Genomic DNA, 23,543 nt, shown 5'->3' on the forward strand with positions numbered 1-23,543 from the left:
GGTGTGAACTCTGCCCACACAGTATTAGGACAGAACTGATTTACAGATGTGTGTGTGTGTGTGTGTGTGTGTACTGCTTTACTCAAACAAACTATGCAGCATACAGCATACAAGTGCTTTTAGTGGAGACTGGGCTCACTTTGAAGATATTTCTGTACTTTATAAAGAGTTCAACACTGGGGCTTGACTTGACAAATCTAAACAGAATACTCTACCAATAGACAGGGAGGTAAGGATAAAACACATCCTGTCCCCATATTTCGGTATTTAGGTGGGGACTCTAGATTTCTTTCACACTCCTATTATTTGATTTCTTTAGCCCGCTCTAGAGCTTAAAATAGTTAAGTTATTAACACGAAACCAACTTCCAAATGTCCAGACTGCCCAAACTCAGATTGCTTGAAAATATTATTGATAGTATTTCTACTTTTTGAACTTTAACAATATTAAATGAGCTCCCAATGCATTTCAATGGCAAAAAAAGGCCCATAGACTTGAATGGTAAACCTCCCCAAAATTCTAGACCTATATCCTCCTACACCGTTTAAGTTATCAACACCAAACCAACATTGATATGTTCAGACTGCCCCAACTTAGATTGTTTGTCAAAGGATATTTGATACTATGTATACTTTTGGAACTATAACCATTTTTTGTAATGTGCATAAATTAACATGGGCTTGAATGAGAACCATAGGAATACAGTGGTTGCTATCAAAATGGTCCTGCTCCTTGGTCAATTAAACTAGAATACCAACTATAAAACATTCAGGCAATCCAAACTTCAATTACTCTAAAACCTTTATGAACTATGTAAAACAAAATGCATAAAATGTAATGAAATAAGTCACCAACAGTAATTCTTGGACCGTTCAAGCTAGAGACACCAAAACAACTTCTGGCTATCCTATCTTATCGATCGATTCTTCACAAGCTAGCAAGCCCACCACATTTTCTTCAGGAAATGTACTTTTATAGTATTATTTGATTTATTTAACCCACTCTAGCACTTAAAACGATTTAAGTTATTAACATGAAACCAACTACCAAATGTCCAGACTGCCCCAATTCGGATTTCTTGATAAAATATTTTTGACAGCATTTATACTTTTGGAACTATATCAATATTTAAATGAGCTCCCAATGCATTTCAATGGCAAAAGAAAAGCCCATAGACTTCAATGGTAAAAAAATAAATAAGAAATGTTCAGGCTATCCTAACTTGATTTTTTGGTTTACGTTTATCAATTATAACTTTATACATTTGCATTAAATAACTCACCACCAGTAACGCTTGTACCGTTCAACCTAGAGAAATCCAAATCAACATTCACATATTCAGGCTATCCCAACTTCAAATGATTTAAAACATTTATCAACTATAACTATATTACTATAGATTTGCATAAAATAACTCACCAATAGTAACTCTTGAACCATAGAGACCCCAAACCAACGTTCTCATATTCAGGCTATCCAAACTTCAAAACTATAACTTTATACATATACATATATTAGCATAATTTAACTACCAACAGTCACTTTTGAATTGTATAAGCTAGAGACACTAAACCATATTTTACATGTTCAGGCTATCCTGTCCAATAAATCAATACATTTTTACATCTACCTACTTTTCAACTATTAACCAGTCACTACCATTACTACTGTAGTCACTACCACTATTATAACTTATTTCACAACAATAAATAAACTTTCAAACAAGCTAGGAAGCACACCATATTTTCTTCATGAAATGTAATTTTCTAGATGTGTATATAAAGCAGTGGTTGCCCTGTGTGGGCAATGTGCAAACATTAAAGGAACCTTTTAAGTATGTCTGCACTGTGGAGGTCAACATTGTGGTAAGAGAGAACACTAACAGTTTAGAACAGGAAGTGACTTACTTCACGTCATGTAGTCGGGGTGTGTTCTTCAATGAGATTAAAGTGAACTCGCACACGGGAAAAGTTGCAGCAGCAATGAGGAAATTAAATGAGGGTTGATTCGAAGCACGCGCATCATCGAAGGACCTGCTCCGCTGAAAACACGCAGCGTGTTCAAGCGCTCATTGCCTACATGCGTTTAGCGGGATTTACTGCACGGGTGAGTATCTATCCATTGGTGGAAAAATAAATTAGCCTAATTAACATACGCCATATCCATGTAGCCAACAACTTGTTGGACAGGAAGTGCAATAGCTTTTCACGAAAACTTTGGTTCATAACAGCAAAAACATTATATTGAAATGATTAAACCGCCGGCCGTCCCTATTACATTATTTAGTTGTTGACTGACAAAGTTAGTGGTGCGTCGAGTTTTCCAAATATTTGAAGTAGGCTACGCTATGGCTACGTCTTAGTGTTATCACTGGAGGTGATCTGAAACATTGGCTCTGAATGCCTTTGAACGTGTGTGTGTGTGTGTGTGTGTGTGTGTGTGTGTGTGTGAGACGGAGAGGGAGACAGAGAGAGGAAAGAGAGACAGAGAGATGCGAGTAGAAGAACAGAGAGAGCGACCCCTGATTCCACTCTTAAATTTTTAACAGGGTTGTGGAACTTTGCAGGCTGTTGCCATGACTCCAGTGTATACTGTTACAATGTCCCATCAGCTATTCTATACAAGTGTAACAAAACTGATTGAAACATTGGAAGCTTGTCTTGTTACAAGAACAGAATGACAGCTCGCACACGGCTCTCCGACGCGCGAAAACTTTACTTGGCTATGGTGTAGTCTGTGCTTTGCTCTGAAATGGAGAATACTGGACACAATTAGAAGATTCATGGCTACAGTTGTGAGTAAATGAAAGACAATGTTATGTTTCAGTGCTATTTTCACTCCAGTAGGTTATGCGCTATTTTTTGTTCTATAGTAAATTATGACTTTATCACCTGATTATGCTGCATACTCTATTCTTCTTTTTAAGGAATGTTCTTTGCCTTTTCGCCAAGATGACACATACCCAGAGAGAGGGGAAAGAGACTTTGCGGAGAAGGGCAAGTACTCCTATCCCTGCCTCTCATCAGCCGGGGCCGAGAGACAGAGACCCGCCAGCCGACCTCCATCACCCTCCGCTCTGCCAGTCTGCCTCATACCATCCCGGAGACAAGTCTCTCCACTGCCGCGCCAATTGGTCTTCTGATGACTCAGACAATGACTCGGATGGCTCGGGAGCAGAATGTTTATACCGCGTTGTTTTGCTAGGAGACCACGGTGTTGGAAAGTCGAGTCTTGCCAATATCTTTGCTGGCATACAGGAGAAGGATGCTCACGACCATACAGGAGGTGGGTTTTTTACTAAGCACAATTCCAATAATTATTATAAGGCTATTTATGGTGTGTATAGCCTACTATCACAACTATTGGGTCGTTTTTTTGTCAATCTCTTATCAGTAACCTAAAAGAAATTCATTTTCTCCTAATTAAAATCCACTAATGACTAATTGGTTATTAAATTAGTTAATTCATTTATGCATCTCTTTAACAATGACTTTCAGTAATTGTCTCTGACATTGCAGTATCCCTGATAACCTTGGCTAACCGGTCACAACTACATTTATGGAACTCCTATAACTTGCACATGTAGAAGTGAGTGACCTCAAAGCGTTGATTGGCAGCTTGTATTGACCCATGCATTTGGGCATCCAGCTGTGATGTGGTTTGTGGAGGATGTCCTTTTAAAATACCAATTTCTCTATAGTTCTCAATTTCATAATAGTGCTAAGAATATTTAGAAAACAAATGAATAATGAAACTTTTTGGTCATGCATGATAGGGTAGCCTAGACAGACAGTGGCTTCATTCGTTTGTGACAGGTTCATGTTGTTGTGACCTGTGTGTGTCCGAGTCATTGCTGATGGCCGTGGATGGGAGTGACTGGCTGAAGATGCATCCCAAATGGCACCCTATTTTCCTTTAATGGTGCACTACTTTTTTGACCGTAGGGCTCTGGTCAAAAGTAGTACACTATAAAGGGAATAGGGTTCCATTTGGGATGCAGCCTAGCTGAATGTTATGAGTGGCCCTGTTGTTGTGGAGAGACCCATCAGCTGTCAGAAGGGCTGTGTGTCAGGGAGACCCGCTGGGACAGGACATCGTTTGACTGACACCGCCACCCAGGACCCTGTTCTGTTTGGTCATTTCTCAAACAATGTATCCCAAATTGCATCCTATTCCCTACATAGTGCATAGTGTCCTACTTTTGACCAGATCCCTGCGCCCTGTTCAAAAGTAGTGAACTAAATAGGACAGGGTTCCCCAACTGCCAAGCCCGCGGGCGATTTTATTTGCCCCCCCCCCCCTGCAAAGTTGTTCCAACATAAAAGACTGTAAAAACACCTGCACATCAGCACCAAGTGATTTTTAATTTTGGAAATCTGTTCCAAGTATTCCCACACATAGTAGAGAGATATGTTATCGTATACAAATGTAAGCAAGGCTTGAAATTATTATGTTTTGTTCAAATGTTATATCTGTTTGGGCTTCTTGAGGTCGATTTGCAGTCTACAAATGATTTGTAATTATGTTCCGGCCCCCTGACCATCCGCTCAAGAAAAAATCTACCTGTGGCTGAATCTAGTTGATGATCCCTGAAATAGGGAATAGCCTCAGTGGTTGTTTTCAATGAGCTACATTTTGAGACGCTCTGATAAACTGGGAATGGAGTTCCCCCATCAAATGTGATATTACATGATTATTATAATGTTTGCAATTGGAATATGCACTGACTGGGGCCAGTGCATCTCTGTGCTCACATTGGCTGCATTTACACAGGCAGCCAAATTAAAATATTTTTTCCACTAATTGGTCTTTTGACCAATCACCTCAGATCTTTTCACATTAGATATTTTCAGAGTAGATCTGATTGGTCAAAAGACCAATTAGTGAAAACAAATATTTGAATTGGGCTGCCTGTGTAAACGCAGCCTAAGATATTCTGATGTAAAGTTTATTTTACTGGAAAGAATTCCTGAGGTGATGTGGGGACATGTATTTCCATAACCTCATAATTTAGATAGATATAGCCTGTGTTTTTCCAAAAGATTAGAGGAAAACCTTTTCAAAATCTTTGTACTGTACATGTATTTTGCCAAATGCCAAAGCATGTGCAGACACAGCCAGACAGAAGATGGGAACTCCTACTGGAGAGAGGTATTGTAAGGAGATGGAATTCCTAAAGAGGCTATCCCAAACAGGACAGAGATGAATGGTAAGAAGCAGAGAGGGGTTGCCCCTGTCTGTTCAAGTGAGCGAGAGAGGGGGTGGATGTGTGGGCTCAGCTCTCTTGTTTATCTTTGCTGGATGGTGAGGTTAGGTTCAGGTTCTGCTGACATGGCAGTTGTGTGTGTGTGTCCCAGCTCTTCAGAAAGATAAGGGCTCCCCTATGACACCTCCCCACCCCCACCCGCTCTGACATCTGTTTTCAGCCTGTCACTGACTGGTGGTGTTATTGTTATTTTTAGTGTCTTGTCACTTAGCTTGTCACACTGGCAGCAACTGAGCTGTTCTTCAAGTGGACTCCTTGGTTAGTTTAGAGCTGGTGTAATGAATGGCAAGTGTTTTATGAGGACAGAACAGCATTACGAGGAGATTACAACTCATGCCAATGTAGGCATATTACTAGACATATTACTAGACATATTACTAGACATATTACTAGGCATATTACTAGACATATTACTAGGCATATTACTAGACATATTACTTGATTGCTTGTTTAAAGGTTTTGACCTATATTGTAACTTCAACTCAACGACCTCAACTTCTAAAAGGTTTGCCGGACCATTTGTCATTGTCTTGTGCGGGCGGCCTTTACAATAAGGTTAGAGCTGAACGTGGAAAATGTAACAAGCTCTTTCACTCTTGGCCAAAGTGTGTTTTAGTCTCCCTGTCATGACGGCAAGGAGGATCTCATCAGACTAAACAAGACATGGCTCAATGATTTTTTACACATCAAAAATTCCATGTCATGACATGGTAGTGGAAGTATAATAACTCCATGGTCATGAGATGGTAGTGGAAGTGTAATAACTCCATGGTCATGAGATGGTAGTGGAAGTTTAATGACTCCATGGTCATAGTGGAAGTGTAATAACTCCATGGCCATGAGATGGTAGTGGAAGTGTAATAACTCCATGGCCATGAGATGGTAGTGGAAGTTTAATAACTCCATGGTCATAGTGGAAGTGTAATAACTCCATGGCCATGAGATGGTAGTGGAAGTGTAATAACTCCATGGCCATGAGATGGTAGTGGAAGTGTAATAACTCCATGGCCATGAGATGGTAGTGGAAGTTTAATAACTCCATGGTCATAGTGGAAGTGTAATAACTCCTTGGCCATGAGATGGTAGTGGAAGTGTAATAACTCCATGGTCATGAGATGGTAGTGGAAGTGTAATAACTCCATGGTCATAGTGGAAGTGTAATAACTCCATGGTTATGAGATGGTAGTGGAAGTGTAATAACTCCATGGTCATGAGATGGTAGTGGAAGTGTAATAAATCCATGGTCATAGTGGAAGTGTAATAACACCATGGTCATGAGATGGTAGTGGAAGTGTAATAACTCCATGGTCGTAGTGGAAGTGTCATAACACCATGGTCATGAGATGGTAGTGGAAGTGTAATAACTCCATGGTCATGAGATGGTAGTGGAAGTGTAATAACTCCATGGTCATGAGATTACATTTACATTTAAGTCATTTAGCAGACGCTCTTATCCAGAGCGACTTACAAATTGGTGCATTCACCTTATGACATCCAGTGGAACAGCCACTTTACAATAGTGCATCTAAATCTTATAAGGGGGGGGGTGAGAAGGATTACTTTATCCTATCCTAGGTATTCCTTAAAGAGGTGGGGTTTCAGGTGTCTCTGGAAGGTGGTGATTGACTCCGCTGTCCTGGCGTCGTGAGGGAGTTTGTTCCACCATTGGGGGGCCAGAGCAGCGAACAGTTTTGACTGGGCTGAGCGGGAACTGTACTTCCTCAGTGGTAGGGAGGCGAGCAGGCCAGAGGTGGATGAACGCAGTGCCCTTGTTTGGGTGTAGGGCCTGATCAGAGCCTGGAGGTACTGAGGTGCCGTTCCCCTCACAGCTCCGTAGGCAAGCACCATGGTCTTGTAGCGGATGCGAGCTTCAACTGGAAGCCAGTGGAGAGAGCGGAGGAGCGGGGTGACGTGAGAGAACTTGGGAAGGTTGAACACCAGACGGGCTGCGGCGTTCTGGATGAGTTGTAGGGGTTTAATGGCACAGGCAGGGAGCCCAGCCAACAGCGAGTTGCAGTAATCCAGACGGGAGATGACAAGTGCCTGGATTAGGACCTGCGCCGCTTCCTGTGTGAGGCAGGGTCGTACTCTGCGGATGTTGTAGAGCATGAACCTACAGGAACGGGCCACCGCCTTGATGTTAGTTGAGAACGACAGGGTGTTGTCCAGGATCACGCCAAGGTTCTTAGCGCTCTGGGAGGAGGACACAATGGAGTTGTCAACCGTGATGGCGAGATCATGGAACGGGCAGTCCTTCCCGGGAGGAAGAGCAGCTCCGTCTTGCCGAGGTTCAGCTTGAGGTGGTGATCCGTCATCCACACTGATATGTCTGCCAGACATGCAGAGATGCGATTCGCCACCTGGTCATCAGAAGGGGGAAAGGAGAAGATTAATTGTGTGTCGTCTGCATAGCAATGATAGGAGAGACCATGTGAGGTTATGACAGAGCCAAGTGACTTGGTGTATAGCGAGAATAGGAGAGGGCCTAGAACAGAGCCCTGGGGGACACCAGTGGTGAGAGCGCGTGGTGAGGAGACAGATTCTCGCCACGCCACCTGGTAGGAGCGACCTGTCAGGTAGGACGCAATCCAAGCGTGGGCCGCGCCGGAGATGCCCAACTCGGAGAGGGTGGAGAGGAGGATCTGATGGTTCACAGTATCGAAGGCAGCCGATAGGTCGAGAAGGATGAGAGCAGAGGAGAGAGAGTTAGCTTTAGCAGTGGGGAGCGCCTCCGTGATACAGAGAAGAGCAGTCTCAGTTGAATGACTAGTCTTGAAACCTGACTGATTTGGATCAAGAAGGTCATTCTGAGAGAGATAGCGGTAGAGCTGGCCAAGGACGGCACGTTCAAGAGTTTTGGAGAGAAAAGAAAGAAGGGATACTGGTCTGTAGTTGTTGACATCGGAGGGATCGAGTGTAGGTTTTTTCAGAGGGGGTGCAACTCTCGCTCTCTTGAAGACGGAAGGGACGTAGCCAGCGGTCAGGGATGAGTTGATGAGCGAGGTGAGGTAAGGGAGAAGGTCTCCGGAAATGGTCTGGAGAAGAGAGGAGGGGATAGGGTCAAGCGGGCAGGTTGTTGGGCGGCCGGCCGTCACAAGACGCAAGATTTCATCTGGAGAGAGAGGGGAGAAAGAGGTCAGAGCACAGGGTAGGGCAGTGTGAGCAGAACCAGCGGTGTCGTTTGACTTAGCAAACGAGGATCGGATGTAGTTGAAGTGTAATAACTCCATGGTCATGAGATGGTAGTGGAAGTGTAATAACTCCATGGTCATGAGATGGTAGTGGAAGTGTAATAACTCCATGGTCATGAGATGGTAGTTGAAGTGTAATAACTCCATGGTCATGAGATGGTAGTGGAAGTGTAATAACTCCATGGTCATGAGATGGTAGTGGAAGTGTAATAACACCATGGTCATGAGATGGTAGTGGAAGTGTAATAACTCCATGGTCATGAGATGGTAGTTGAAGTGTAATAAATCCATGGTCATGAGATGGTAGTGGAAGTGTAATAACTCCATGGTCATAGTGGAAGTGTGACAACTTCATGGTCATGAGATGGTAGTGGAAGTGTAATAACTCCATGGTCATAGTGGAAGTGTAATAACTCCATGGTCATAGTGGAAGTGTGACAACTTCATGGTCATGAGATGGTAGTGGAAGTGTAATAACTCCATAGCCATGAGATGGTAGTGGAAGTGTAATAACTCTATAGCCATGAGCTGGTAGTGGAAGTGTAATAACTCCATGGTCATGAGATGGTAGTGGAAGTGTAATAACTCCATAGCCATGAGATGGTAGTTGAAGTGTAATAAATCCATAGCCATGAGATGGTAGTGGAAGTGTAATAACACAATGGTCATGAGATGGTAGTTGAAGTGTAATAACTCCATGGTCATGAGATGGTAGTGGAAGTGTAATAAATCCATGGTCATGAGATGGTAGTGGAAGTGTAATAACACAATGGTCATGAGATGGTAGTTGAAGTGTAATAACTCCATGGTCATGAGATGGTAGTGGAAGTGTAATAACTCCATGGTCATGAGATGGTAGTTGAAGTGTAATAAATCCATGGTCATAGTGGAAGTGTAATAACACAATGGTCATGAGATGGTAGTGGAAGTGTATTAACTCCATGGTCATGAGATGGTAGTGGTAGTGTAATAACTCCATGGTCATGAGATGGTAGTGGAAGTGTAATAACTCCATGGTCATAGTGGAAGTGTGACAACTTCATGGTCATGAGATGGTAATGGAAGTGTAATAACTCCATGGTCATAGTGGAAGTGTAATAACTCCATGGTCATAGTGGAAGTGTGACAACTTCATGGTCATGAGATGGTAGTGGAAGTGTAATAACTCCATAGCCATGAGATGGTAGTGGAAGTGTAATAACTCTATAGCCATGAGCTGGTAGTGGAAGTGTAATAACTCCATAGCCATGAGATAGTAGTAGAAGTGTAATAACTCCATGGTCATGAGCTGGTAGTGGAAGTGTAATAACTCCATGGTCATGAGATGGTAGTAGAAGTGTAATAACTCCATAGCCATTAGCTGGTAGTGGAAGTGTAATAACTCCATAGCCATGAGATGGTAGTAGAAGTGTAATAACTCCATAGCCATGAGATGGTAGTGGAAGTGTAATAACTCCATAGCCATGAGATGGTAGTTGAAGTGTAATAAATCCATAGCCATGAGATGGTAGTGGAAGTGTAATAACTCCATGGTCATGAGATGGTAGTGGAAGTGTAATAACTCCATGGTCATGAGATGGTAGTGGAAGTGTAATAACTCCATAGCCATGAGATGGTAGTTGAAGTGTAATAACTCCATGGTCATGAGATGGTAGTGGAAGTGTAATAACTCCATGGTCATGAGATGGTAGTGGAAGTGTAATAACACCATGGTCATGAGATGGTAGTGGAAGTGTAATAACTCCATGGTCATGAGATGGTAGTTGAAGTGTAATAAATCCATGGTCATGAGATGGTAGTGGAAGTGTAATAACTCCATGGTCATAGTGGAAGTGTGACAACTTCATGGTCATGAGATGGTAGTGGAAGTGTAATAACTCCATGGTCATGAGATGGTAGTGGAAGTGTAATAACTCCATGGTCATGAGATGGTAGTGGAAGTGTAATAACTCCATGGTCATGAGATGGTAGTTGAAGTGTAATAACTCCATGGTCATGAGATGGTAGTGGAAGTGTAATAACTCCATGGTCATGAGATGGTAGTGGAAGTGTAATAACTCCATGGTCATGAGATGGTAGTTGAAGTGTAAGAAATCCATGGTCATAGTGGAAGTGTAATAACACCATGGTCATGAGATGGTAGTGGAAGTGTAATAACTCCATGGTCATGAGATGGTAGTTGAAGTGTAATAAATCCATGGTCATGAGATGGTAGTGGAAGTGTAATAACTCCATGGTCATAGTGGAAGTGTGACAACTTCATGGTCATGAGATGGTAGTGGAAGTGTAATAACTCCATGGTCATAGTGGAAGTGTAATAACTCCATGGTCATAGTGGAAGTGTGACAACTTCATGGTCATGAGATGGTAGTGGAAGTGTAATAACTCCATAGCCATGAGATGGTAGTGGAAGTGTAATAACTCTATAGCCATGAGCTGGTAGTGGAAGTGTAATAACTCCATGGTCATGAGATGGTAGTGGAAGTGTAATAACTCCATAGCCATGAGATGGTAGTTGAAGTGTAATAAATCCATAGCCATGAGATGGTAGTGGAAGTGTAATAACACAATGGTCATGAGATGGTAGTTGAAGTGTAATAACTCCATGGTCATGAGATGGTAGTGGAAGTGTAATAAATCCATGGTCATGAGATGGTAGTGGAAGTGTAATAACACAATGGTCATGAGATGGTAGTTGAAGTGTAATAACTCCATGGTCATGAGATGGTAGTGGAAGTGTAATAACTCCATGGTCATGAGATGGTAGTTGAAGTGTAATAAATCCATGGTCATAGTGGAAGTGTAATAACACAATGGTCATGAGATGGTAGTGGAAGTGTATTAACTCCATGGTCATGAGATGGTAGTGGTAGTGTAATAACTCCATGGTCATGAGATGGTAGTGGAAGTGTAATAACTCCATGGTCATAGTGGAAGTGTGACAACTTCATGGTCATGAGATGGTAATGGAAGTGTAATAACTCCATGGTCATAGTGGAAGTGTAATAACTCCATGGTCATAGTGGAAGTGTGACAACTTCATGGTCATGAGATGGTAGTGGAAGTGTAATAACTCCATAGCCATGAGATGGTAGTGGAAGTGTAATAACTCTATAGCCATGAGCTGGTAGTGGAAGTGTAATAACTCCATAGCCATGAGATGGTAGTAGAAGTGTAATAACTCCATGGTCATGAGCTGGTAGTGGAAGTGTAATAACTCCATGGTCATGAGATGGTAGTAGAAGTGTAATAACTCCATAGCCATTAGCTGGTAGTGGAAGTGTAATAACTCCATAGCCATGAGATGGTAGTAGAAGTGTAATAACTCCATAGCCATGAGATGGTAGTGGAAGTGTAATAACTCCATAGCCATGAGATGGTAGTTGAAGTGTAATAAATCCATAGCCATGAGATGGTAGTGGAAGTGTAATAACTCCATGGTCATGAGATGGTAGTGGAAGTGTAATAACTCCATGGTCATGAGATGGTAGTGGAAGTGTAATAACTCCATAGCCATGAGATGGTAGTTGAAGTGTAATAAATCCATGGTCATGAGATGGTAGTGGAAGTGTAATAACACAATGGTCATGAGATGGTAGTTGAAGTGTAATAACTCCATGGTCATGAGATGGTAGTGGAAGTGTAATAAATCCATGGTCATGAGATGGTAGTTGAAGTGTAATAAATCCATGGTCATAGTGGAAGTGTAATAACACAATGGTCATGAGATGGTAGTGGAAGTGTAATAACTCCATGGTCATGAGATGGTAGTGGTAGTGTAATAACTCCATGGTCATGAGATGGTAGTGGAAGTGTAATAACTCCATGGTCATAGTGGAAGTGTGACAACTTCATGGTCATGAGATGGTAGTGGAAGTGTAATAACTCCATGGTCATAGTGGAAGTGTAATAACTCCATGGTCATAGTGGAAGTGTGACAACTTCATGGTCATGAGATGGTAGTGGAAGTGTAATAACTCCATAGCCATGAGATGGTAGTGTAAGTGTAATAACTCTATAGCCATGAGCTGGTAGTGGAAGTGTAATAACTCCATGGTCATGAGATGGTAGTTGAAGTGTAATAACTCCATAGCCATGAGATGGTAGTTGAAGTGTAATAAATCCATAGCCATGAGATGGTAGTGGAAGTGTAATAACACAATGGTCATGAGATGGTAGTTGAAGTGTAATAACTCCATGGTCATGAGATGGTAGTGGAAGTGTAATAAATCCATGGTCATGAGATGGTAGTGGAAGTGTAATAACACAATGGTCATGAGATGGTAGTTGAAGTGTAATAACTCCATGGTCATGAGATGGTAGTGGAAGTGTAATAACTCCATGGTCATGAGATGGTAGTTGAAGTGTAATAAATCCATGGTCATAGTGGAAGTGTAATAACACAATGGTCATGAGATGGTAGTGGAAGTGTAATAACTCCATGGTCATGAGATGGTAGTGGTAGTGTAATAACTCCATGGTCATGAGATGGTAGTGGAAGTGTAATAACTCCATGGTCATAGTGGAAGTGTGACAACTTCATGGTCATGAGATGGTAATGGAAGTGTAATAACTCCATGGTCATAGTGGAAGTGTAATAACTCCATGGTCATAGTGGAAGTGTGACAACTTCATGGTCATGAGATGGTAGTGGAAGTGTAATAACTCCATAGCCATGAGATGGTAGTGGAAGTGTAATAACTCTATAGCCATGAGCTGGTAGTGGAAGTGTAATAACTCCATAGCCATGAGATGGTAGTAGAAGTGTAATAACTCCATGGTCATGAGCTGGTAGTGGAAGTGTAATAACTCCATGGTCATGAGATGGTAGTAGAAGTGTAATAACTCCATAGCCATTAGCTGGTAGTGGAAGTGTAATAACTCCATAGCCATGAGATGGTAGTAGAAGTGTAATAACTCCATAGCCATGAGATGGTAGTGGAAGTGTAATAACTCCATAGCCATGAGATGGTAGTTGAAGTGTAATAAATCCATAGCCATGAGATGGTAGTGGAAGTGTAATAACTCCATGGTCATGAGATGGTAGTGGATGTGTAATAACTCCACGGTCATGAGATGGTAGTTGAAGTGTAATAAATCCATGGTCTTAGTGGAAGTGTAATAACACCATGGTCATGAGATGGTCGTTGAAGTGTAATAAATCCATGGTCATAGTGGAAGTGTAATAACACAATGGTCATGAGATGGTAGTGGAAGTGTAATAACTCCATGGTCATGAGATGGTAGTGGTAGTGTAATAACTCCATGGTCATGAGATGGTAGTGGTAGTGTAATAACTCCATGGTCATGAGATGGTAGTGGAAGTGTAATAACTCCATGGTCATAGTGGAAGTGTAATAACTCCATGGTCATAGTGGAAGTGTGACAACTTCATGGTCATGAGATGGTAGTGGAAGTGTAATAACTCCATGGTCATAGTGGAAGTGTAATAACTCCATGGTCATAGTGGAAGTGTGACAACTTCATGGTCAGATGGTAGTGGAAGTGTAATAACTCCATAGCCATGAGATGGTAGTAGAAGTGTAATAACTCTATAGCCATGAGCTGGTAGTGGAAGTGTAATAACTCCATAGCCATGAGATGGTAGTAGAAGTGTAATAACTCCATAGCCATGAGATGGTAGTTGAAGTGTAATAAATTCATGGTCATGAGCTGGTAGTGGATGTGTAATAACTCCATGGTCATGAGATGGTAGTAGAAGTGTTATAACTCCATAGCCATGAGCTGGTAGTGGAAGTGTAATAACTCCATAGCCATGAGATGGTAGTAGAAGTGTAATAACTCCATAGCCATGAGATGGTAGTTGAAGTGTAATAACTCCATGGTCATGAGATGGTAGTGGAAGTGTAATAACTCCATAGCCATGAGATGGTAGTTGAAGTGTAATAACTCCATGGTCATGAGATGGTAGTGGAAGTGTAATAACTCCATAGCCATGAGATGGTAGTTGAAGTGTAATAAATCCATAGCCATGAGATGGTAGTGGAAGTGTAATAACACCATGGTCATGAGATGGTAGTTGAAGTGTAATAACTCCATGGTCATGAGATGGTAGTGGAAGTGTAATAACTCCATGGTCATGAGATGGTAGTGGAAGTGTAATAACTCCATGGTCATGAGATGGTAGTGGAAGTGTAATAACTCCATGGTCATGAGATGGTAGTTGAAGTGTAATAACTCCATGGTCATGAGATGGTAGTGGAAGTGTAATAACTCCATGGTCATGAGATGGTAGTTGAAGTGTAATAACTCCATGGTCATGAGATGGTAGTGGAAGTGTAATAACTCCATGGTCATGAGATGGTAGTTGAAGTGTAATAAATCCATGGTCATAGTGGAAGTGTAATAACACCATGGTCATGAGATGGTAGTTGAAGTGTAATAAATCCATGGTCATGAGATGGTAGTTGAAGTGTAATAAATCCATAGCCATGAGATGGTAGTGGAAGTGTAATAACTCCATGGTCATGAGATGGTAGTGGAAGTGTAATAACTCCATGGTCATGAGATGGTAGTGAAGTGTAATAAATCCATGGTCATAGTGGAAGTGTAATAACACAATGGTCATGAGATGGTAGTGGAAGTGTAATAACTCCATGGTCATGAGATGGTAGTGGTAGTGTAATAACTCCATGGTCATGAGATGGTAGTGGAAGTGTAATAACTCCATGGTCATAGTGGAAGTGTGACAACTTCATGGTCATGAGATGGTAATGGAAGTGTAATAACTCCATGGTCATAGTGGAAGTGTAATAACTCCATGGTCATAGTGGAAGTGTGACAACTTCATGGTCATGAGATGGTAGTGGAAGTGTAATAACTCCATAGCCATGAGATGGTAGTGGAAGTGTAATAACTCTATAGCCATGAGCTGGTAGTGGAAGTGTAATAACTCCATAGCCATGAGATGGTAGTAGAAGTGTAATAACTCCATGGTCATGAGCTGGTAGTGGAAGTGTAATAACTCCATGGTCATGAGATGGTAGTAGAAGTGTAATAACTCCATAGCCATTAGCTGGTAGTGGAAGTGTAATAACTCCATAGCCATGAGATGGTAGTAGAAGTGTAATAACTCCATAGCCATGAGATGGTAGTGGAAGTGTAATAACTCCATAGCCATGAGATGGTAGTTGAAGTGTAATAAATCCATAGCCATGAGATGGTAGTGGAAGTGTAATAACTCCATGGTCATGAGATGGTAGTGGAAGTGTAATAACTCCATGGTCATGAGATGGCCATAGCCATGAGATGGTAGTTGAAGTGTAATAACTCCATGGTCATGAGATGGTAGTGGAAGTGTAATAACTCCATGGTCATGAGATGGTAGTGGAAGTGTAATAACTCCATGGTCATGAGATGGTAGTTGAAGTGTAATAACTCCATGGTCATGAGATGGTAGTGGAAGTGTAATAACTCCATGGTCATGAGATGGTAGTTGAAGTGTAATAAATCCATGGTCATAGTGGAAGTGTAATAACACCATGGTCATGAGATGGTAGTGGAAGTGTAATAACACAATGGTCATGAGATGGTAGTTGAAGTGTAATAACTCCATGGTCATGAGATGGTAGTGGAAGTGTAATAACTCCATGGTCATGAGATGGTAGTTGAAGTGTAATAACTCCATGGTCATGAGATGGTAGTGGAAGTGTAATAACTCCATGGTCATGAGATGGTAGTGGAAGTGTAATAACTCCATGGTCATGAGATGGTAGTTGAAGTGTAAGAAATCCATGGTCATAGTGGAAGTGTAATAACACCATGGTCATGAGATGGTAGTGGAAGTGTAATAACTCCATGGTCATGAGATGGTAGTTGAAGTGTAATAACTCCATGGTCATGAGATGGTAGTGGAAGTGTAATAACTCCATGGTCATAGTGGAAGTGTGACAACTTCATGGTCATGAGATGGTAGTGGAAGTGTAATAACTCCATGGTCATAGTGGAAGTGTAATAACTCCATGGTCATAGTGGAAGTGTGACAACTTCATGGTCATGAGATGGTAGTGGAAGTGTAATAACTCCATAGCCATGAGATGGTAGTGGAAGTGTAATAACTCCATAGCCATGAGCTGGTAGTGGAAGTGTAATAACTCCATGGTCATGAGATGGTAGTGGAAGTGTAATAACTCCATAGCCATGAGATGGTAGTTGAAGTGTAATAAATCCATAGCCATGAGATGGTAGTGGAAGTGTAATAACACAATGGTCATGAGATGGTAGTTGAAGTGTAATAACTCCATGGTCATGAGATGGTAGTGGAAGTGTAATAAATCCATGGTCATGAGATGGTAGTGGAAGTGTAATAACACAATGGTCATGAGATGGTAGTTGAAGTGTAATAACTCCATGGTCATGAGATGGTAGTGGAAGTGTAATAACTCCATGGTCATGAGATGGTAGTTGAAGTGTAATAAATCCATGGTCATAGTGGAAGTGTAATAACACAATGGTCATGAGATGGTAGTGGAAGTGTAATAACTCCATGGTCATGAGATGGTAGTGGTAGTGTAATAACTCCATGGTCATGAGATGGTAGTGGAAGTGTAATAACTCCATGGTCATAGTGGAAGTGTGACAACTTCATGGTCATGAGATGGTAATGGAAGTGTAATAACTCCATGGTCATAGTGGAAGTGTAATAACTCCATGGTCATAGTGGAAGTGTGACAACTTCATGGTCATGAGATGGTAGTGGAAGTGTAATAACTCCATAGCCATGAGATGGTAGTGGAAGTGTAATAACTCTATAGCCATGAGCTGGTAGTGGAAGTGTAATAACTCCATAGCCATGAGATAGTAGTAGAAGTGTAATAACTCCATGGTCATGAGCTGGTAGTGGAAGTGTAATAACTCCATGGTCATGAGATGGTAGTAGAAGTGTAATAACTCCATAGCCATTAGCTGGTAGTGGAAGTGTAATAACTCCATAGCCATGAGATGGTAGTAGAAGTGTAATAACTCCATAGCCATGAGATGGTAGTGGAAGTGTAATAACTCCATAGCCATGAGATGGTAGTTGAAGTGTAATAAATCCATAGCCATGAGATGGTAGTGGAAGTGTAATAACTCCATGGTCATGAGATGGTAGTGGAAGTGTAATAACTCCATGGTCATGAGATGGTAGTGGAAGTGTAATAACTCCATAGCCATGAGATGGTAGTTGAAGTGTAATAAATCCATAGCCATGAGATGGTAGTGGAAGTGTAATAACACAATGGTCATGAGATGGTAGTTGAAGTGTAATAACTCCATGGTCATGAGATGGTAGTGGAAGTGTAATAAATCCATGGTCATGAGATGGTAGTTGAAGTGTAATAAATCCATGGTCATAGTGGAAGTGTAATAACACAATGGTCATGAGATGGTAGTGGAAGTGTAATAACTCCATGGTCATGAGATGGTAGTGGTAGTGTAATAACTCCATGGTCATGAGATGGTAGTGGAAGTGTAATAACTCCATGGTCATAGTGGAAGTGTAATAACTCCATGGTCATGAGATGGTAGTGGAAGTGTAATAACTCCATGGTCATAGTGGAAGTGTAATAACTCCATGGTCATAGTGGAAGTGTGACAACTTCATGGTCATGAGATGGTAGTGGAAGTGTAATAACTCCATAGCCATGAGATGGTAGTGTAAGTGTAATAACTCTATAGCCATGAGCTGGTAGTGGAAGTGTAATAACTCCATGGTCATGAGATGGTAGTTGAAGTGTAATAACTCCATAGCCATGAGATGGTAGTTGAAGTGTAATAAATCCATAGCCATGAGATGGTAGTGGAAGTGTAATAACACAATGGTCATGAGATGGTAGTTGAAGTGTAATAACTCCATGGTCATGAGATGGTAGTGGAAGTGTAATAAATCCATGGTCATGAGATGGTAGTGGAAGTGTAATAACACAATGGTCATGAGATGGTAGTTGAAGTGTAATAACTCCATGGTCATGAGATGGTAGTGGAAGTGTAATAACTCCATGGTCATGAGATGGTAGTTGAAGTGTAATAAATCCATGGTCATAGTGGAAGTGTAATAACACAATGGTCATGAGATGGTAGTGGAAGTGTAATAACTCCATGGTCATGAGATGGTAGTGGTAGTGTAATAACTCCATGGTCATGAGATGGTAGTGGAAGTGTAATAACTCCATGGTCATAGTGGAAGTGTGACAACTTCATGGTCATGAGATGGTAATGGAAGTGTAATAACTCCATGGTCATAGTGGAAGTGTAATAACTCCATGGTCATAGTGGAAGTGTGACAACTTCATGGTCATGAGATGGTAGTGGAAGTGTAATAACTCCATAGCCATGAGATGGTAGTGGAAGTGTAATAACTCTATAGCCATGAGCTGGCAGTGGAAGTGTAATAACTCCATAGCCATGAGATGGTAGTAGAAGTGTAATAACTCCATGGTCATGAGCTGGTAGTGGAAGTGTAATAACTCCATGGTCATGAGATGGTAGTAGAAGTGTAATAACTCCATAGCCATTAGCTGGTAGTGGAAGTGTAATAACTCCATAGCCATGAGATGGTAGTAGAAGTGTAATAACTCCATAGCCATGAGATGGTAGTGGAAGTGTAATAACTCCATAGCCATGAGATGGTAGTTGAAGTGTAATAAATCCATAGCCATGAGATGGTAGTGGAAGTGTAATAACTCCATGGTCATGAGATGGTAGTGGATGTGTAATAACTCCACGGTCATGAGATGGTAGTTGAAGTGTAATAAATCCATGGTCTTAGTGGAAGTGTAATAACACCATGGTCATGAGATGGTCATGGTCATGAGAGTAGTAATAAATCCATGGTCATAGTGGAAGTGTAATAACACAATGGTCATGAGATGGTAGTGGAAGTGTAATAACTCCATGGTCATGAGATGGTAGTGGTAGTGTAATAACTCCATGGTCATGAGATGGTAGTGGTAGTGTAATAACTCCATGGTCATGAGATGGTAGTGGAAGTGTAATAATTCCATGGTCATAGTGGAAGTGTAATAACTCCATGGTCATAGTGGAAGTGTGACAACTTCATGGTCATGAGATGGTAGTGGAAGTGTAATAACTCCATGGTCATAGTGGAAGTGTAATAACTCCATGGTCATAGTGGAAGTGTGACAACTTCATGGTCATGAGATGGTAGTGGAAGTGTAATAACTCCATAGCCATGAGATGGTAGTAGAAGTGTAATAACTCTATAGCCATGAGCTGGTAGTGGAAGTGTAATAACTCCATAGCCATGAGATGGTAGTAGAAGTGTAATAACTCCATAGCCATGAGATGGTAGTTGAAGTGTAATAAATTCATGGTCATGAGCTGGTAGTGGATGTGTAATAACTCCATGGTCATGAGATGGTAGTAGAAGTGTTATAACTCCATAGCCATGAGCTGGTAGTGGAAGTGTAATAACTCCATAGCCATGAGATGGTAGTAGAAGTGTAATAACTCCATAGCCATGAGATTGTAGTGGAAGTGTAATAACTCCATAGCCATGAGATGGTAGTTGAAGTGTAATAAATCCATAGCCATGAGATGGTAGTTGAAGTGTAATAACTCCATGGTCATGAGATGGTAGTGGAAGTGTAATAACTCCATAGCCATGAGATAGTAGTTGAAGTGTAATAAATCCATAGCCATGAGATGGTAGTGGAAGTGTAATAACACAATGGTCATGAGATGGTAGTTGAAGTGTAATAACTCCATGGTCATGAGATGGTAGTGGAAGTGTAATAACTCCATGGTCATGAGATGGTAGTGGAAGTGTAATAACTCCATGGTCATGAGATGGTAGTTGAAGTGTAATAACTCCATGGTCATGAGATGGTAGTGGAAGTGTAATAACTCCATGGTCATGAGATGGTAGTTGAAGTGTAATAACTCCATGGTCATGAGATGGTAGTGGAAGTGTAATAACTCCATGGTCATGAGATGGTAGTTGAAGTGTAATAAATCCATGGTCATAGTGGAAGTGTAATAACACCATGGTCATGAGATGGTAGTTGACGTGTAATAAATCCATGGTCATGAGCTGGTAGTTGAAGTGTAATAAATCCATAGCCATGAGATGGTAGTGGAAGTGTAATAACTCCATGGTCATGAGATGGTAGTGGAAGTGTAATAACTCCATGGTCATGAGATGGTAGTGGAAGTGTAATAACTCCATAGCCATGAGATGGTAGTTGAAGTGTAATAAATCCATAGCCATGAGATGGTAGTGGAAGTGTAATAACACAATGGTCATGAGATGGTAGTGAAGTGTAATAACTCCATGGTCATGAGATGGTAGTGGAAGTGTAATAACTCCATGGTCATGAGATGGTAGTGGAAGTGTAATAAATCCATGGTCATGAGATGGTAGTGGAAGTGTAATAACACAATGGTCATGAGATGGTAGTTGAAGTGTAATAACTCCATGGTCATGAGATGGTAGTGGAAGTGTAATAACTCCATGGTCATGAGATGGTAGTTGAAGTGTAATAAATCCATGGTCATAGTGGAAGTGTAATAACACAATGGCCATGAGATGGTAGTTGAAGTGTAATAAATCCATAGCCATGAGATGGTAGTGGAAGTGTAATAACTCCATGGTCATGAGATGGTAGTGGAAATGTAATAACTCCATAGCCATTCGATGGTAGTTGAAGTGTAATAAATCCATAGCCATGAGATGGTAGTGGAAGTGTAATAACACAATGGTCATGAGATGGTAGTTGAAGTGTAATAACTCCATGGTCATGAGATGGTAGTGGAAGTGTAATAACTCCATAACCATGAGATGGTAGTTGAAGTGTAATAAATCCATAGCCATGAGATGGTAGTGGAAGTGTAATAAATCCATGGTCATAGTGGAAGTGTAATAACTCCATGGTCATGAGATGGTAGTGGAATGTGTAATAACTCCATGGTCATGAGATGGTAGTGGAAGTGTAATAACTCCATGGTCATGAGATGGTAGTTGAAGTGTAATAAATCCATGGTCATAGTGGAAGTGTAATAACACCATGGTCATGAGATGGTAGTGGAAGTGTAATAACTCTATAGCCATGAGCTGGTAGTGGAAGTGTAATAACTCCATAGCCATGAGATGGTAGTAGAAGTGTAATAACTCCATAGCCATGAGATGGTAGTGGAAGTGTAATAACTCCATAGCCATGAGATGGTAGTTGAAGTGTAATAAATCCATGGTCATGAGCTGGTAGTGGAAGTATAATAACTCCATGGTCATGAGATGGGAGTGGAAGTGTAATAACTCCATGGTCATGAGATGGTAGTTGAAGTGTAATAACTCCATGGTCATGAGATGGTAGTGGAAGTGTAATAACTCCATGGTCATGAGATGGTAGTGGAAGTGTAATAACTCCATGGTCATGAGATGGTAGTTGAAGTGTAATAACTCCATGGTCATGAGATGGTAGTTGAAGTGTAATAACTCCATGGTCATGAGATGGTAGTGGAAGTGTAATAACTCCATGGTCATGAGATGGTAGTGGAAGTGTAATAACTCCATGGTCATGAGATGGTAGTTGAAGTGTAATAAATCCATGGTCTTAGTGGAAGTGTAATAACACCATGGTCATGAGATGGTAGTTGAAGTGTAATAAATCCATGGTCATAGTGGAAGTGTAATAACACAATGGTCATGAGATGGTAGTGGAAGTGTAATAACTCCATGGTCATGAGATGGTAGTGGTAGTGTAATAACTCCATGGTCATGAGATGGTAGTGGTAGTGTAATAACTCCATGGTCATGAGATGGTAGTGGAAGTGTAATAACTCCATGGTCATAGTGGAAGTGTAATAACTCCATGGTCATAGTGGAAGTGTGACAACTTCATGGTCATGAGATGGTAGTGGAAGTGTAATAACTCCATGGTCATAGTGGAAGTGTAATAACTCCATGGTCATAGTGGAAGTGTGACAACTTCATGGTCATGCGATGGTAGTGGAAGTGTAATAACTCCATAGCCATGAGATGGTAGTAGAAGTGTAATAACTCTATAGCCATGAGCTGGTAGTGGAAGTGTAATAACTCCATAGCCATGAGATGGTAGTAGAAGTGTAATAACTCCATAGCCATGAGATGGTAGTTGAAGTGTAATAAATTCATGGTCATGAGCTGGTAGTGGATGTGTAATAACTCCATGGTCATGAGATGGTAGTGGAAGTGTAATAACTCCATAGCCATGAGATGGTAGTTGAAGTGTAATAAATCCATAGCCATGAGATGGTAGTGGAAGTGTAATAACACAATGGTCATGAGATGGTAGTTGAAGTGTAATAACTCCATGGTCATGAGATGGTAGTGGAAGTGTAATAACTCCATGGTCATAGTGGAAGTGTAATAACTCCATGGTCATAGTGGAAGTGTGACAACTCCATGGTCATGAGATGGTAGTAGAAGTGTTATAACTCCATAGCCATGAGCTGGTAGTGGAAGTGTAATAACTCCATAGCCATGAGATGGTAGTAGAAGTGTAATAACTCCATAGCCATGAGATTGTAGTGGAAGTGTAATAACTCCATAGCCATGAGATGGTAGTTGAAGTGTAATAAATCCATAGCCATGAGATGGTAGTGGAAGTGTAATAACTCCATGGTCATGAGATGGTAGTGGAAGTGTAATAACTCCATAGCCATGAGATGGTAGTTGAAGTGTAATAAATCCATAGCCATGAGATGGTAGTGGAAGTGTAATAACACAATGGTCATGAGATGGTAGTTGAAGTGTAATAACTCCATGGTCATGAGATGGTAGTGGAAGTGTAATAACTCCATGGTCATGAGATGGTAGTGGAAGTGTAATAACTCCATGGTCATGAGATGGTAGTTGAAGTGTAATAACTCCATGGTCATGAGCTGGTAGTGGAAGTGTAATAACTCCATGGTCATGAGATGGTAGTTGAAGTGTAATAACTCCATGGTCATGAGATGGTAGTGGAAGTGTAATAACTCCATGGTCATGAGATGGTAGTTGAAGTGTAATAAATCCATGGTCATAGTGGAAGTGTAATAACACCATGGTCATGAGATGGTAGTTGACGTGTAATAAATCCATGGTCATG

General features: G+C 41.1%; 1 protein-coding gene across 1 annotated transcript in view; it reads left to right on the forward strand.

The window, feature by feature from the left end:
- Nucleotides 1–1,956: 1,956 nt before the first annotated feature.
- Nucleotides 1,957–23,543, forward strand: part of LOC118378221 (GTP-binding protein REM 1-like) — a 36,292-nt gene continuing 14,705 nt past the window's right edge. The window contains exons 1-2 of the mRNA XM_052473678.1: nucleotides 1,957–2,106; nucleotides 2,927–3,285. Coding sequence (XP_052329638.1) covers nucleotides 2,952–3,285 — 334 coding nt within the window. The 5' untranslated portion in view covers nucleotides 1,957–2,106; nucleotides 2,927–2,951. The remainder of the gene's footprint in view (nucleotides 2,107–2,926; nucleotides 3,286–23,543) is intronic.

The sequence above is a fragment of the Oncorhynchus keta genome, chromosome 21 (assembly GCF_023373465.1).
Source record: "Oncorhynchus keta strain PuntledgeMale-10-30-2019 chromosome 21, Oket_V2, whole genome shotgun sequence".
Lineage (NCBI taxonomy): Eukaryota > Metazoa > Chordata > Actinopteri > Salmoniformes > Salmonidae > Oncorhynchus > Oncorhynchus keta.